The sequence below is a fragment of the Telmatherina bonti genome (genome assembly GCF_933228915.1).
Source record: "Telmatherina bonti genome assembly, chromosome: 9".
NCBI classification, from domain to species: domain Eukaryota; kingdom Metazoa; phylum Chordata; class Actinopteri; order Atheriniformes; family Telmatherinidae; genus Telmatherina; species Telmatherina bonti.
The window spans coordinates 28014391-28029624 of record NC_136627.1 but is presented as its reverse complement, the minus strand read 5'-3'; the positions used below and the strand labels follow the sequence as shown (position 1 = coordinate 28029624).

At 38.8% G+C, this 15234-nt stretch overlaps 1 protein-coding gene across 1 annotated transcript in view; it reads left to right on the top strand.

Moving 5' to 3' along the window:
• Window positions 1-14737, top strand: part of kiaa0753 (KIAA0753 ortholog) — a gene marked incomplete at its 3' end in the record, with an annotated part of 32733 nt that extends 17996 nt beyond the window's left edge. Inside the window, 5 exon segments of the mRNA XM_079246016.1 lie at window positions 3113-3340; window positions 5834-5945; window positions 5949-5996; window positions 13115-13273; window positions 14519-14737. Coding sequence (XP_079102142.1) covers window positions 3113-3340; window positions 5834-5945; window positions 5949-5996; window positions 13115-13273; window positions 14519-14737 — 766 coding nt within the window.
• Between the last annotated feature and the right edge of the window lie 497 nt (window positions 14738-15234).

Genomic DNA, 15234 nt, shown 5'->3' with positions numbered 1-15234 from the left:
CATGAAAATTTCAGAAGACTGTGACAAAGCTGTCAACTTTTATTTTGCCTCTAACTAAAGACCTTCCTGCTGCATTTATGACAGACATTGGGAGTCTGCTATTGGGTAGAACTGTTTTTAGTGGTTAAAGCTTAGGAAGGGGAACACTGATTGATGCAGTTCAGTTATTTACAAGAGGAAAAAAAAACCTACACTTTGATATCAAGTTTATTTTCTAAAATCAAATAAAAAAATCTAATATCGGGATTTTTTGCTTCACAATTTAAAAAGATTTTTTTTTTCTCAAATAAATAAAAGTAATCCATTATAACAAATTTTTTTTGTCATTTTTACTGTTTTTATTGATCTTTTTACTTGTCTTCTTAGGCATTATAGCAGCAGAATGATGGTCTGGCTACCATGGCTTTTTCCTCATTGAAATCAAGAAAAATGACATTAAAAAAAAGTTTTATACATTTTTTGTTATTAATCTACAAAAATCAGCAAATCGAAGAATTGTAAGAATTGCAATTAAAATCGACAACCAAAAAAATCGGAATCAAATCGAATCAGGACAAAAGCATATCGCCACACCCCTAAAATTTTCCTAATGTTTGCAAAAAAATAGCTAACTCTTTGATTAGATGTGATAACAAATGGGTTTTTTTCATAGTTTTTATATAAAACATCAAGGTCTATTCCAGCACCTGCTGTTTACATTATCCAGTTTTTTATTTCTTCCCATATCCATTGATTATCACCGGTATGAACTCTGTCTTTGTCCTCCTGATTCACATTTCCAAAATAGCAACCATTATTCCTACCCTTGCTGTCTTTGCGATTGTGCCTGCGTGAATGCTTTCGAGTGACTACTGAAACAATGGATTTTGAGATTTAATCTTTTAACTCATCAGCAGAGTAGAAGATAAGATTTACTATATGTATCCATGGCGAGAAACCCAGATGCAGAGCTAGATAATTTTGACTGACCTGCCGCAGCTCCATCAGCAGGTCAAATAATCAGTGAAGAAGATGAAAGTCCCTCTCAGCAGTGTAGTAAACCTTTCATCTGTCTTTCCTTTCAGGCCAAGTATTTCATTACTTAGTAAATGGCGGATTTGCAGCTGTGATAGCTTCGACCATCCTCATCCTGATTCACAATGACCCCAATGCAACATGAAAGCAGAGTCTTTACATTTTCCTGTCACCACACTTATCTCTCTTTTCGTCGACGGATTTTATGAGTATCGCTCTGGTCACCCTTTTCTGTCTCCGAGACCATTTTGATTTCTCCAATTCCTCCTCACCGCAACCCGCATCCCCTCTTGATAAGTCACACATGGCGGCGTGCTTTGCCAGGTCCTTTGCTGGCTGTAGCTTTGCAGAGAAATTAGAAGAAGAAGAAGTAGGTAATCTAATGGTGCTAGTCTGTTTTACTTTGCCTTTCTATTTTGCAGGTCAAGTATTTGACTGAGAACGACTAATTGAGGCAATTAATTGGTTTATTAGAGGTTTAACAAACTACTTTTTTATGTTAATTACTGACCACACAATGATGAAGGCTTCCGTTATGTGGCACTTTGGTCAACATTGTTGTTTTTAAAGTGCCTTATTAATAAAGTTGTATTGTATTGTCAGTTTATCTACACTAAGAGGAGCTAGTGAAGGTGTTTTGTCCACCTGGTTGAGTTGGACTCTGACAGGGCTCAATGAGCTGAACCAACCTGGGACCCATTGAAGGAATATTATCTCTGTTGCTTGGGAGTCAAAACACTTAAAGTTACTTGAGAGTTGAAGGGTGTTTTGCTCTCTATATGGCCATCATATCTAGGATCAGGCTCTCAAAGTGCAGTTTCAGAGCCAGTGGGATTTAACACAAGCTTTATTCATTAACTATTACACATGTTGATCATTTTAATTTCGCATAAGAACAAAGTAAGTTAGCAAAATGAACTCTTTGCCCTTACTCCATGTGGTAGCAGTGTACTGGAATAGCAGCTCTTATCAAAACATGTAACAGCCGTCTCATTACTAGTTTTTGTACACAGCATCTGGACAAAAATGACTTGCCACCAGAGACAGCAGCATTGCATCAATGCGTGAAATGAGCTTAGTATTGAGCCGCAATATGAGATCAATGATAAGATGGCACTGTAAGTGTGCAAAATGTGAGGATGCACAGTTTTCAGTCAGCCTAACAGTTTTAAACTCTAAAGCTGTAACAGTGGCAGGCTTTATGGTCGCTGACAGTATGCTGTTCTGTGATGAGGTGCAGGTCGTTTGATGCATGCAGTTCTCCTGCTCAGCTTTTCAATCATGTGCCAGCTCCCCTAAGTTGGCTCTAAGACTTCAAAACTTTGAGGATCCCTGAAGCGGGTCGAAAAGTTAATGAGTTTGAGAAGAAAATGACGACACACTGCATATTCACATTCCATACTGCTCTTTTAACTAATATGCAAATGTTTTCTTGCTGTTGTAGATGCTCTTTTGTCGATAGAATATCATAGTGGTCCCGGTTTTATTGATGGATGTGGCAGAAAAAAAAAAACACCTCTGACTTTACATCGAATTTGCAGAATACTGTATTTGCTTTTTCTCATTCAGCCTCTGATGCTTGTCTGATTTGTAAGTCCGCCCATCTCAAACTGGAGCAGGGTTGTCTGTGACTCTTTGATATTTACGGTTGCCCCATGTTTTGTAGCCCTTTTTGTCAAAACAAACAAGTTCAGCTGAGGCTTCTGGAGCACAGTAGAGAGACGCTTTTTGCTTGGGAGCTGCTACAACACTAAATATAGCCCAGCGAGCACCGATGCAAGAGCCAGGCTGATTTGTCCACACAGAGAGGATTATAAAGCCAGACCACGGCAATGCCCAGCTGTGCCCCAGCTCACTCAAAACAAGGGGCAGGCAAGAGAGTTGGCCTGCACTCGACACCTCTTAATTTGATCATCCTCAACCTCAAATGGGGCACAGCAAGAATATTTGGTCTTTCAATGTTCTCAAATTGTTTTTTAAAGTAGCTTTTATATTCTCCATAGAAACAAGCAATTTGTCCAGTATGTAGACTTTGAAAGGAAAAGATGGTTTGAAAGTGAATCTCCTGCCTTCATCATGTTGTCTTTCCCCTTTACAGCTTTCCGATCGATAACACCCCAACAGAGGAGGCATCCCAGGATGAGAAGCTGCCCACAAACAGCACTATCATCCCTGGCCTGATAGAAGGGACCAGGAAGACCGTTCTCTCAGTGCCAGGCAGCATGCTGAGAAACATCCGTAGCTACCAGCAAGACTACAGCGCATACTTGCGCACCGTGGCTCATGATGCCATCGGTAGCTTTAACCCCTGGGCTCTTGCAGACAGGTAAAAGAAATAACAAGACACTGATAAGGATTAGTTGATCCAGACGGAGCGCTGATATGTCGACTGATGGATTCACCAGTTTTATATATTTTGATTTACAAACTCGCATGTCAGAATCACTTGTCGCAGCCACAGCCTCTTTCACCTCTCCAACCTACTCTTTTTTTTTATTTTTTTTTATCGTGTTTGTTGAACCATGATGAACTGTTCATGCATGCAATTATTGTGGAGCTGTAGCTCTTTTTTTTTTTTTTTTGGAACCTACTGACATTCAGGAACAACCTATTTTAAGAAATCTGACCTCTTATCCCTGCAATACAGCCTGTTTTGTTCTTCTGCTAAGAGTCTGACTGAAAATTTTTAAGGTTTTCTATATAAAAGAAGTGTTGCTTTTAAATTGTAAACAGAGCCACAGTGAAACAGACTTGTCCTTCTGGGTCCCTGTTTCGTCTCTCCACATGTTAAAGGACATAATGCACAGTAGGAAGTCCCTGCTCTGGAGGGTTGTCCAGAGTTTGAGGAATGTGATTTTAGTGTTCAACAGTGTTGTCTTGTCACATTCATAAATTTGCACACCTCAGTGTGGTTCAAACTTTGTCAATACTGAATACAATGAATCCGGAGTTTGGTTTTGTAGCTTGAAACTTCTAAAATGTTTGTCCCCCTCTTGTTGCACATTTTGTTGTATTTTGCAAACTGGATGCTGTTGTTCAGTCCCACTGCTTATGGATTTTCCTCATTATTAGTCCCAAATCAAGGAACCACAGTTTTAAGGGGTGGATATGTAATTTTATTTTAGTGATTTCAAAAGATGAAAGAAGGAAAAATAACTGTGTGAGGAGAAGCACCCAATTATTCCAGTCTTTTTGGAGACAGAACACACATATGTTGGCTTTTACCCCCTGCTGGACTTTGACACTTTGCTGAAACCTTTCTGAGTGATGAGATGGTAATGAGCAGCCGAGTGCTGCTGCGGAGCCACACCACCTGGAGCATCTCATTCAGTCTGTCTGCTAACAGACTGATTGCAACTGACTCAAGCAGCACCCAAACAGAAAACATACAACTTTGAGGCTATTTTAAGTTCTCATTGCAGCACTATTACATGCACTTCCTTTGTATTTTGTTTATATTTTTTGTTTTTGGGTACATAAATAACCCAAATCTTCTGCTGCGCAATTAGTGTTTATATATGAAATTTTGTCTGAGGAGCAAGCATGACTCTGAGTTTATTAACTATAATCTCTTCATGGCTGCTTGAGTCTTCAACAGCAGATTTTCCAGAGTGTTTGGCAGAGTATTTGTCTTGACCTTTTAAAAGACACAACAACAAAATATTACAATAGTTTTGCTGCACCAGCAAATTAAATATGATACTCATGAGCGGGAGAGCTGTATTTAGTTTCGATCCGATGCTATTAATTTTAGACTTGTATTCTAACAAGCAAACCTCAGCTTGTTGAAATAGTTTGTTTTCCTTCATTTATAGCAGGTCCTAACAGACCCATGTCATCACTGCTTATAGTTGCATTTTCCCAGTTGCAAAAAGTCTTCACACTGAGATTGCTTTAATTTCTAGCATGGAGGCTTTTTAACGCTGTGTTGGAGATGTAAGTGCAACCCTAATAAGATCAGTCTAAAATACGATCCCTGCACAAATGAATCCATAGCATTTTAATAACCTACCGTCATCTGAAGAAAGGAGCACATCTCTACTTCCTTTTTTACTTTCACCCATTTTCCCATCTGCTTAAGAAACTCTGAAGCCTCTTAGTTCTCCTTGTTTTACACTTTAAGAGCATTTTAAGACTGAAGATGCTGCAGAAATGACCTCTATCCTTGCTTGGATGCTCTTTCATTTTCAGGGTACATTTTTGGATGTAGCCTGAAAATGAAAGAGCACCATGTAGGAATTTTCTTAAAATCTTGTCAGTCAGAGCAACTCTTTGCTATGGGAATTTTTATGAAAATAACCCTTGATTTTTTTTTTTTTTTGGGTTCTTGCTTAGAGCGTTTTTACCCATCACTGCCTCAGTGTGTGTGCTGACCCAGATACTCTTCAAACACTTAATTTTAGCATGTTGCTGCACCAAACTCACCAGTCTTTACAATCATTCATCTCCATTTTTGCATTTCGCTGAATTGTGTTTGTCCAAAATCTTTTATATCATAGAAAACTAGCCAGAGTGTTGTGATTTACATTTTAATTCATACTAAGTTCAAATTACATGTTTTATATGATTTGCATTGTGTCCAAACCCAATAGGAATATCAAATGTTGAGATGTCTATTTTCAGAGGTTTGAGCATGAACTGGAAGTGATTATAAGTGATTAGCAGTGGTGTGTGCAGTTATTTATTGTGGTATAAGTCATGAGTCACAACTATGTTAGCGGATTATATCTCCTGTAATCTTTAACCTTTGAAGAGGCTGATTTTCAGGAGCCGTTGCTGTACATTTCGTTTAATCTCTCTGTTCCTTATTGTCTCACAGTTTGGCAGAGGAGCTGCTGTCGGAGGCCTTGGCTGATGTGGCTGCCGAGTTTCAAGATGTGGTCGAGGAGTACGCTGAGGCCGTCTTCACCTCAGAGTTCCTGCAGCCAATTTAATCTCCTCCTACTTCAACTGAGGCTTTGATCAGTCAATTGGATGCTTCAGTACAAAGTGTGTTGCAGTTTTGTTTTTTTTTTTTTAACTAGGACTATATTGGTTGCTTATTTTGCATGTAAAATCTCATGTTTATTTTTTTAAAATACCAGGTCAATTGTTTGACTCTGGACTAGATTATTTATTTTTCTAGAGCTTTGTACATTTTATTTGTGGAAATTTGATTTTTTTGAATGAACTATTTTGTTTTTGTGGACGTTTGGTCTGGATATGTATTTAGCCTTTTAAGAAGAGAGCATATGAGGATTTTACAGCGATTTCAAATGTTTTCAAAGAATCATGCTCCAGATGAGATTGTTAGATTGTACAGGGAGCATTGGTCTCATCACTCTTTATGGCCCATTTGTATCCGTGATTGAGTCCCTCTGGGAAAGTTAGTTTGGGCTAGATAAGCTTGAAGAGACCATTAGGACATTGCAGGGGATTATAAGATTACTGCTTTCCCCCTTGCACTTGGTTTGAATATCTCTGAGGATTACTCACACTTTCTATTTTCACATCGGAACACGGAAATGAATTAATTGCATACAGCCTTCATCAAAAAGTGTAGGAAGCCAAGGACATCATATGCTTAATCGGGTGTAATTTGATTTCCTGTTTTTGCTTTTAACGTCTAAATAAAGAGTGTCAATGCTGCATAATATTTTCTCTATTACTATTTAATATGTTTTCCCAATAAAGCACTATGAAAGAGTTTTTCTGTTCAATTTAAAATGATTTCCGTACCACTTCATGATGATCAAAATAAAATGTAGCTTCTAGTTTATTTATTTGTACTGACAACTGAAGCCTGCATAATTATAGTGATAAGTGTCAACTCTGAGGGAAAAATAAACAAGACATACTCGGCACACTTGGAAAATGTCGGACTCCCTTGAGAGCAACATGAAAGCCATGCGCACAGAACAGAGGGGACACATGCAGATGTTACTCCTGCCTGTGGGGACCAACCTCCGACAGCGTTCATACAGTGACTGAATGAATTAGCTCACACTGATTCAGTTGCCCTGCTTTCTCTCAGGCTGGGTCCTGCGTGGGCATAACAATGTATGCAGGCTTTCAGAAGCAAGATGAGTGCAAATTTCTGCTTTTCGACCTCCAACAAATGGAGATCAGTCAATTCAGAGCAACAGAGGTGTTGTTGCATAAAAGACATTTTATTTTACATTTCTATTTACTTTGATCTGACATTTGTGTTGGAAACATTTTAAGGCAGTAAATTTTGAGGCTTTTTCACATTTATGGGTTAAATTTTTCCATATTCATTTTCACACCAGTAAAACATTGAATAGTAAAATCTATTATCTGCTTGATATATTTTATTTTGTATTGTGAGCCTTGTTCAAAAAGTGAAGAATTTTTTTGCTCTGCTGAACTGTAGTGAACCTAAACCGCTTGAACTAATCTGCATAAGCACGTCTGTGTGAAAAGACCAGAATTAGCATTATTTAGCCAATGATTATCATTTCTAAGGTTCTAAGAGGTTAGACCTTGCCTCCAGCCAGCATCAAGTCATTATCAGGCCTAATTTCACATCATCAGGAAGCAGCTGACTGCAGCACATTCATGATACACCAAGGGGGCACTTTTCCATGTGTGTACAGTGTGCCTGTCTTTTTCTTTTTTTTTACTTTCCAGCGGATGGTCAGTCTTTATGCCAGATGGTTTTTATGGTTTAATAGTTATTCTTCTTTATTCTCCTGCATTTAGAGGCAGAGGCATCAGCTCCCTCTCTGTTGGATCTAATGTATCAAAAGATGACAATCATTGCCAAATTGTTTGTCATGCAAATCTTCTTGTTTTCCTTTAAATAAGTGAAAACTTATTTAAAGGAAAGGGGGGGGGGGGGCGCTGAGCTTTCATTTGTGCATGATGAAACTTTGTCAAACTGAAGCAAATACATGTGTGATGAAGAGAAGATGCAGAGGAGGAGGCTCAGAAAATTCACAATTTTTCATTTTTATATAAAAGTAGATTCAAGGCAGAAAGATGAACATTTTATTGTTTTCCTGTTTTTTTACTCATTCACTCCCAACTTCATCAATACAATAGGCGATCAGCCTATAAATAACAGCTAAATCCCATTTCAATTCTTGGATGCTGGAAGGGATCAAAGCATTTTACTTTTTGATTGCCACATCTAATAAAAACAGAAATAATGAAGATTTATAAAAAATATATTTTGTGATGTAAGTACTTTGAGAAGTCAATGCAAATGCAATTAATTTATCTTTTACACAGTGACGACAATGGTGCTTTCAAGAACCAGACATTTTTGAAAGGCGACAAACTTTGAAGCAAATTGATCTATCTTTCACAGAAAAAAATCGTTTCACCTCTAGCACAGAGTCAACACTTTGAATATGAGTTTCCAGCTTTGGTAGAAATAAAGAAGCTCCTCAGGGAGCAGCAGATGTGCTATGTCTCATTCAAACTTCAGTCGTCTAGGACGTGGTCTTCTTGTTGCAGAAGTGCACTGAAGTGTTTGATGTCAAGATGCTAGTTCTCAAGTCTCCAAGTCACCTATAATATCAAAAGAAGATCTACAGGTAACTCTGCTGCTTTGGTTGGGAAGTGCATGTGTCAACAATCGCTTAAAGGTTGCTCAAATGATCAGAATGAAGGATGTGCTGTGAGAAAGCTTCATGTCCAAACACAGCTTGAAACCAAAAAGTGAAGTTTGCCGTAAACATGTGGACCAAGACCAAAGATTTTGGGATAAAAACCAAATCAAATGAGGCATGGAGGTGGAAATGCTCCGGCTTATAGCTGCTTCACTGCTTCAAGGACCAGACAGCGTGCTATTGTTAAATCTGCTGTGAATTCTGCCTCAAATAAAAGAGGACCGGAAGACTATGTGAGGCTGTCTGACACAAAATGAGAGTTTAATCCTCAGGCAGGCCGTTTAGCCCTTTGAAGCCTGGTAAGAAATCAAAATTTTTAATTTGCGGTCTTTACTTGGACCTTTAATGAAATGAAAAACAAAATTAACCATTCAATATTTCCAAATTATTGTAGTTTAACCTTCCACTTTCTGGTACCTAGGAACAGAAGACAAGTATCAGATGGTCTTCAACAGGACTCAAAGTAAAGTGGCATCACTATAGAGTGATGCCACAAAAAACTGTGTGAAATATCTATTTGGCTTTATAGGGTTGAGTATATGATAAATCTACTATAAACACAGCCTGTATTCCACCAAGCTCTGTTTCAAAGAGAAAAATTGGAAGGTTATCTTTTGGTTAAGTCAAAGTGGACATAATACAGCGCATAAAGAGTTAAGCCTGCTGATAACAAGACAGGTCAATCATATAAAACATTTCAAACAAATGGTTGATGAAGAAGGCATTATTATTTCATTCATATGAATTTGTGAAAAACGTATCGATTGGCTGTACTTTGTCACATGAATTTATATAATATGACATTGTCTTTGATTATCATGGCTGAGGTAATGCATGAACATTACGTCTTGCAAGGTGTTCATGTTTTTTAATGGCATCCAGTGTTAATGGGCCTAGAGGGCCAGTGCGTTGGTTCGGTTTCTAAATCAAAAAATCAATTCAATACTCCAGTGAGGGTTACGTCATCCTTATTACAAGCTATTTAAACAGCACATGCGATTACTATTTGCCCTTTCCTTTTATTACATAAAATTTATAAATTTAAGTGCTGCTCATTCTCTGTTTTATAATTAAATGTAATTAAAAACAAAAGGAAAATCAAATATAAACCACATATGAACATAAAAATGTAAACAAATATTAGAATGAAGCCATTTTTCATATCTATTGATTTTTATTAATGAGAACTTCATTAGAAACAACACATCAACATTAGAAATTTATCTTTCATAGAACCATATAGGAGCAGAGTTTAACTGTATGCTGCTTGTGTGGTTTTTGCAGATGATGCATGCAGTTTTTCATTTTTCCAACCATTTTGCATTTACAAACTTCCCTGTGCTTTTTTCTGCTTCTAGCCAAAACCTAGATTAATAAATATGCAGGAATTTGACCAAAACCAATCTCAGACATATACTACAGCATCACACACTTCCAGCACCACAGACTGCGGTTCTGTAGGTCAGATGGGAGGGGACCCGGCAGAATCACCATTGTGGTGGCTGCAGAGGCTGGCATTGTGATGGAAGAGTTTACTGTCAGTTTCAGCATCCCAGAGTGATTCTTTGTTTTTCCCCTTTGCATTTGTAAAGTCCTGCAAAGGTAATAAACTTAAAATAGAGATATAATTGGATTTAGTCTATCTCCATCCACTGCTCTCCAAATATAAGCATTTTCTTCTAAATGAGTTAAATAATTTTCTGACAAAAAATCTGGGATGAGAAGCTCAAAAGAAGATTACATCATTATTTTGGTCCTGTTGCCTACTGGTAGATATATACATGTAGAGTGGGCAAAAAGACCCTTCAACATTGCCATTTTATACAAACGTTTCCATTTTCAACCTAAAAATTCACTACCTGCTTACAATGCTTGTCAAAATTTCACAGTCCTACGACAAAAGGGGTCATATCAACACAATGAGGGCTTTCCGCTGCAAGACTATAATGTACTGTAGATTACTTTTAAACAACCAAACACTTAGCACATAACAGTACCTGCAAAATAATGAAAAGAGGACAGTCACTGTTTCACCTTGTGCGAAAGAGACAACTATAAAGACAGGAATAGTTCTTATTTCTGAAAAAATGTTTCATACCATCATGTAAAACACAATTCCACACTCACAAAGTTCCTCCAACCGGGAAAAACAACAAATGTGCACCTCAGGCAGTAAACTTGTTTTGCTGACTGCCATCTACTGTATTCTGTGACTCTTTAATAGCTCTTACGGAGCTTTGTGCTGCTCAGGCAGCTCTTGCTTCCATTTTCAAAAAGCCCCACAGTGGTTATAAATATCTCTACTTGGCTGTGTTTCTGTATGCCTATACTCTATTCGCTTTTTGTCATGATTACAATGAATGACTGCCGTCCAGACATTCTCCTTTTTGAAAACAATGACGTTTGTTGTAGTGAACATATATTTATTTTGTGATTTGCTTTTGATAGAATACAGGATGTCATGAATAACATCAGTCTCCGATGTATGGAAGCAGACAGTTTCAGTGTTTAGGTTCTGTCTTCAAAGGCATAGGGAGGATGTTTCTTAAAAAAGAAAAAGCACCTAATTTAATTAGCACTTTCTTTCTTTACTCGGATCCTGTCAGTGCAGCCATTTGGTGTAATCAGTGCTATCTGTCTTTCTGGCCTTAAGGCCTTCTGAATTAATTTTAGGCTCAGTGTTTTGCACCACAAGTGCATTGTCAGAAATTGGCTGCGCGTATTCCTATTGGACTTTGGTAATGTAGCATGTCCAACTTTTGGATTCCTGGGTGATGGCTAAGCCACAGGCGTTTTCCTCTATCAATATTAATTTGTGTGAGCATGTGTCCTCGCGGAGCTGTGTGATCTTACGTGTGATGAAGTGAGGAATAAAAACAGCAGGTGTTACCATGACCGCTTCGTATACACTGATGTAATGTGTGAGAAAAGCTATTTTACAGCAATTCCGGTCAAGCATTGCAGTAATGCAGGCCGAAATATGTCTAAGAACGAATTAGAGGCACCCATTAGCTAAAACATCTGTCAGATTAAAGTGTATCTCACAAGTGGATTTAAAGGGTTTAAAATGAAGGGAGAATGACTCAGAAGCTTCAGTTCATTGCTGGAAAGCACCATACTTTCAAAGATTCAGTTTTTTTTCCTTCTGCTTGGTTGACTGCCCCTGCGTGACCAAGGTAGCACCTGCTGCTTCAGTGATGGATAGTTGACAGGGGTGATGGCTCTCACACCTCAACCCTGATTTAGAGTTTTCTGTTCTTCCTCTTCATATCTCACAGCATTCAGCATGCTTTCCTACAAAGCAGACGTCAACCACATCCTATACAGTAAAATCTACAGGATAGCAGACATTAAGAGACAAATGGGTTTTATTTTTGTTTTATAGTGATGTCCTTTATAATGTCTGAAATAATGTTGGACACACAGAACAGTGCAAAAGACTTGAGTCAATCATAAGTAGCTTCTGGAAAGAGAAACAGGAAATAGTTGCAGCAATTTTATGAAATGAGCAAATATAAATGTACAAGTTTGTAAGCTGAAAACAGAGGTTGTCCACTTAAAGATCTTGGAAGTAAATATTTGATCTGAGCAGTTTTACTCTTTAACACCACCTGAGATCTCTTAACCATGCATGATTGTAGTTTTTTGAAGAAGTCTTCAGGAATTGTTGTCCAGGTTTCCTGAATAACTTTTCAAAGCTCTTCTTTAAATGTTTCCTTTTGTTCTGTTATCTGTCAGGATGATGTCATCCTGCTGCAGTGATGCTGAGGTCTGGGCTCTGGGGAGAATTTATCTGTCCGTAGGACCTGTTGACACTGATTTTCAGTCTGTTACGGGTTGTGGTGGAGGTGAGGACCCAAATACAGGAACAGGAGGAGCCAGGAATGCAGAATGAAGAAGTTTTAGTGATATAACTCTGAACTGAACTGAACTGAACTGAACTGAAGTGTACTGAAGCAAACACTAACACAACTACGAACAAAGACAATGAATCAGCAAAGAGAACTGAAACCAGGGGCTATAAATACTGGGGAACAAAACAAGACACAGTTGAAATGGATGAACTGACGAGACCAGGTGAAAACTATGAACAGGGACAAACGCTACACCAAAAACAAGGCAAGGGAACTGAACAGGGAAAAACTACAAAATAAAACAAGAAACTAGAACTAAAGACATAAGACAAAACACAACATGAAACGTCATATCATGACACAGTCCCAGTTTTGTGTCCTTTGGCATACCTCGATGCCCTCTACATTGGACTCAGCCAGGCTTCTCTGCACCGTCTACAGCTTGTGCAGAATGCAGCTGCCCGCCTTCTCACCAACACACGCAAACATGACCATATCTCCCCTGTACTGTTCTCTCTACACTGGCTCCCGGTTCAGTTCAGAATTCAGTTCAAAATCCTTCTGTTTGTTTTCTGCTCCATCCATGGCCTTGCACCTCCGTACCTTTGTGACCTCCTGACTCCTCACCAGCCCAGCAGAGCCCTGCGCTCCTCTGATCAGCACCTCCTGGTGGTCCCTCGGTCTAGGTATAAACAGTGGGGCGATCGGGCCTTCGCAGTGGCAGGGCCCAAACTCTGGAACTCTCTGCCTCTGGAGTTACGCTCCATCATGGACCTGCCTCTGTTTAAGGCCAGGCTGAAGACTCATCTGTTTAGATCAGCCTTTGGCTGTTGAGATTTTTACATGTGAATGAACTGCTATTTTATATTTTTACTTGTTTTTTATCTTTGTTCAGCACTTTGGTCAACTAAGGTTGTTGTAAAGCGCTTTATAAATAAAATTTGATTGATTGATTGATTGACTTATTCTCCAATGCTTTTTTTTTGTCTTAAAATGCCTTTTTGACAGTCATCTTTCCATAGAGACCATTTCTAAGAACGTTTCAGCGAACAGCAGATGGATCAATTGCAAAGCCAGTGGCATCTTTCAGGTCTTGTTGCAGTTTTTTTTTTTTTTAGCTTGTCATTTCTTCTGTTCTGCTCCACTTATACTGTTTCATCAATTTTTTAAAAGGCACACTTTATACCATGTGAAAAATATTGGGTTTTTCTTCTGGTAGCTTTCTTGGGTAAAAAAACCCCCAACTATACAAAAAAAAAAAAAAAAAAAAAAAAAAAAAAAACCCCACAAAAACCCTTTGCTATACCTGTCAAATTGTGTTACCTTTGCCATTTTAAAGATACATCTTAAAATTCCCATGGTCAGGTTATCTATTAGCTTGTGTAGACACAACACTGGTTCTTCCCCCGATTAGGTGTCTTTTTATGCTTGAATGATTCATAGTTCATTGTTATTTTGGTTAACAAAAGATAAGTAAAAAAAACCCCAAACAAATAAAAACACAGTACAACCGAACTAAAATTATATGGTAAAAGCATATTACATGCAAACGAAAGATCTGAAAGACCTTCAGGAATCCTGGAGAACTTTTCACCAACACTCCCTTTAAAGATGACAAATCTAGCTCCTTGGAAAATGTAAAGAAATAAGGGTTGTTTGCCAACACCATTCATGCTTCTCTTTAGATTTAATGTCGAAATAACAAAAGATTTTCCCAGGAGAAATCTATGGATGTCATTGTGATGTCTCATAATTCAACACGGGTTACATGACAAAGCACATCGGATTTTGACCATTTGATGACAAATGGTGTGATAACTCCAGATTCACAGTCTCTTTCTCTATAGTTTTTAAAAATGATATATTTGTACAGTAGATATGGCCAACCACACCCATGTGAGCTTTTAAAAAAAATCTCATATAGCCTAAGCTGTATTAAACTTCTGCTCAAACAGATGCACTCAAAGTTCTTTAAACTATCGTGCTTATGACCAATAGTTACCCTTACCATAGCATTTCTTGCTGTTTTTACAGCATGATCAAGACAACAGAACAGCTGCCTTAATTCTTATTTTAAAACACTTGATCGATGCTAAAACTGGTGTCCATGAAGAGGACGGGCGCCCTTCAGCGGACGCGCGCGCACCGCTGGAGGCAGTCGAGCTGCAGAAGCCGAGCTTGTTTAAAGGCTCAACTCTGCCTCGTGTTGATGTTAGCGGCGAAGAGGAGCGCGTGAGAGCAGGGTGGGCATGACATGTGAGCAAAGTCTGCACAGATACAACACATGCTTAAAGTATGATGGGGCACGAGCGGCTCGGAGCTCCGCTGTATACTTTGCACAGGTGAACGAGGGCTCGGTTGTTGGTTTCACTGCTTTTGTTTAAAGGCACCGTGCTGAGAGAGAGAGGAGCGACGCGGCAGCAGCGGCTCCCCGCTTCACCCTGATTCAGTCTGTCAGGTGCAGCATTCAGGAGAGGGGCGGAGGAAGAGCCGCTGTTTCATTAACTATCCGACGAAACGCAACACCGTGAAGGCTTTACCGAGTGGCCGCAGAGACAAACAAAAAAAACAAAAAAAAAAAAAAAAAAAAAAACGCACGGGAGAGTACACTATGTCAAGGGACACGAGAGGAAAAGGTAGGGGACAGTACATCATGCATGTTTTCGTGCTAACAGGTAGACTCGTGTGTCTCGTGTTGTTTGATGTTGGCGCGCACAGCTGCTACATGGATGGATGGATGGATTGGTGGA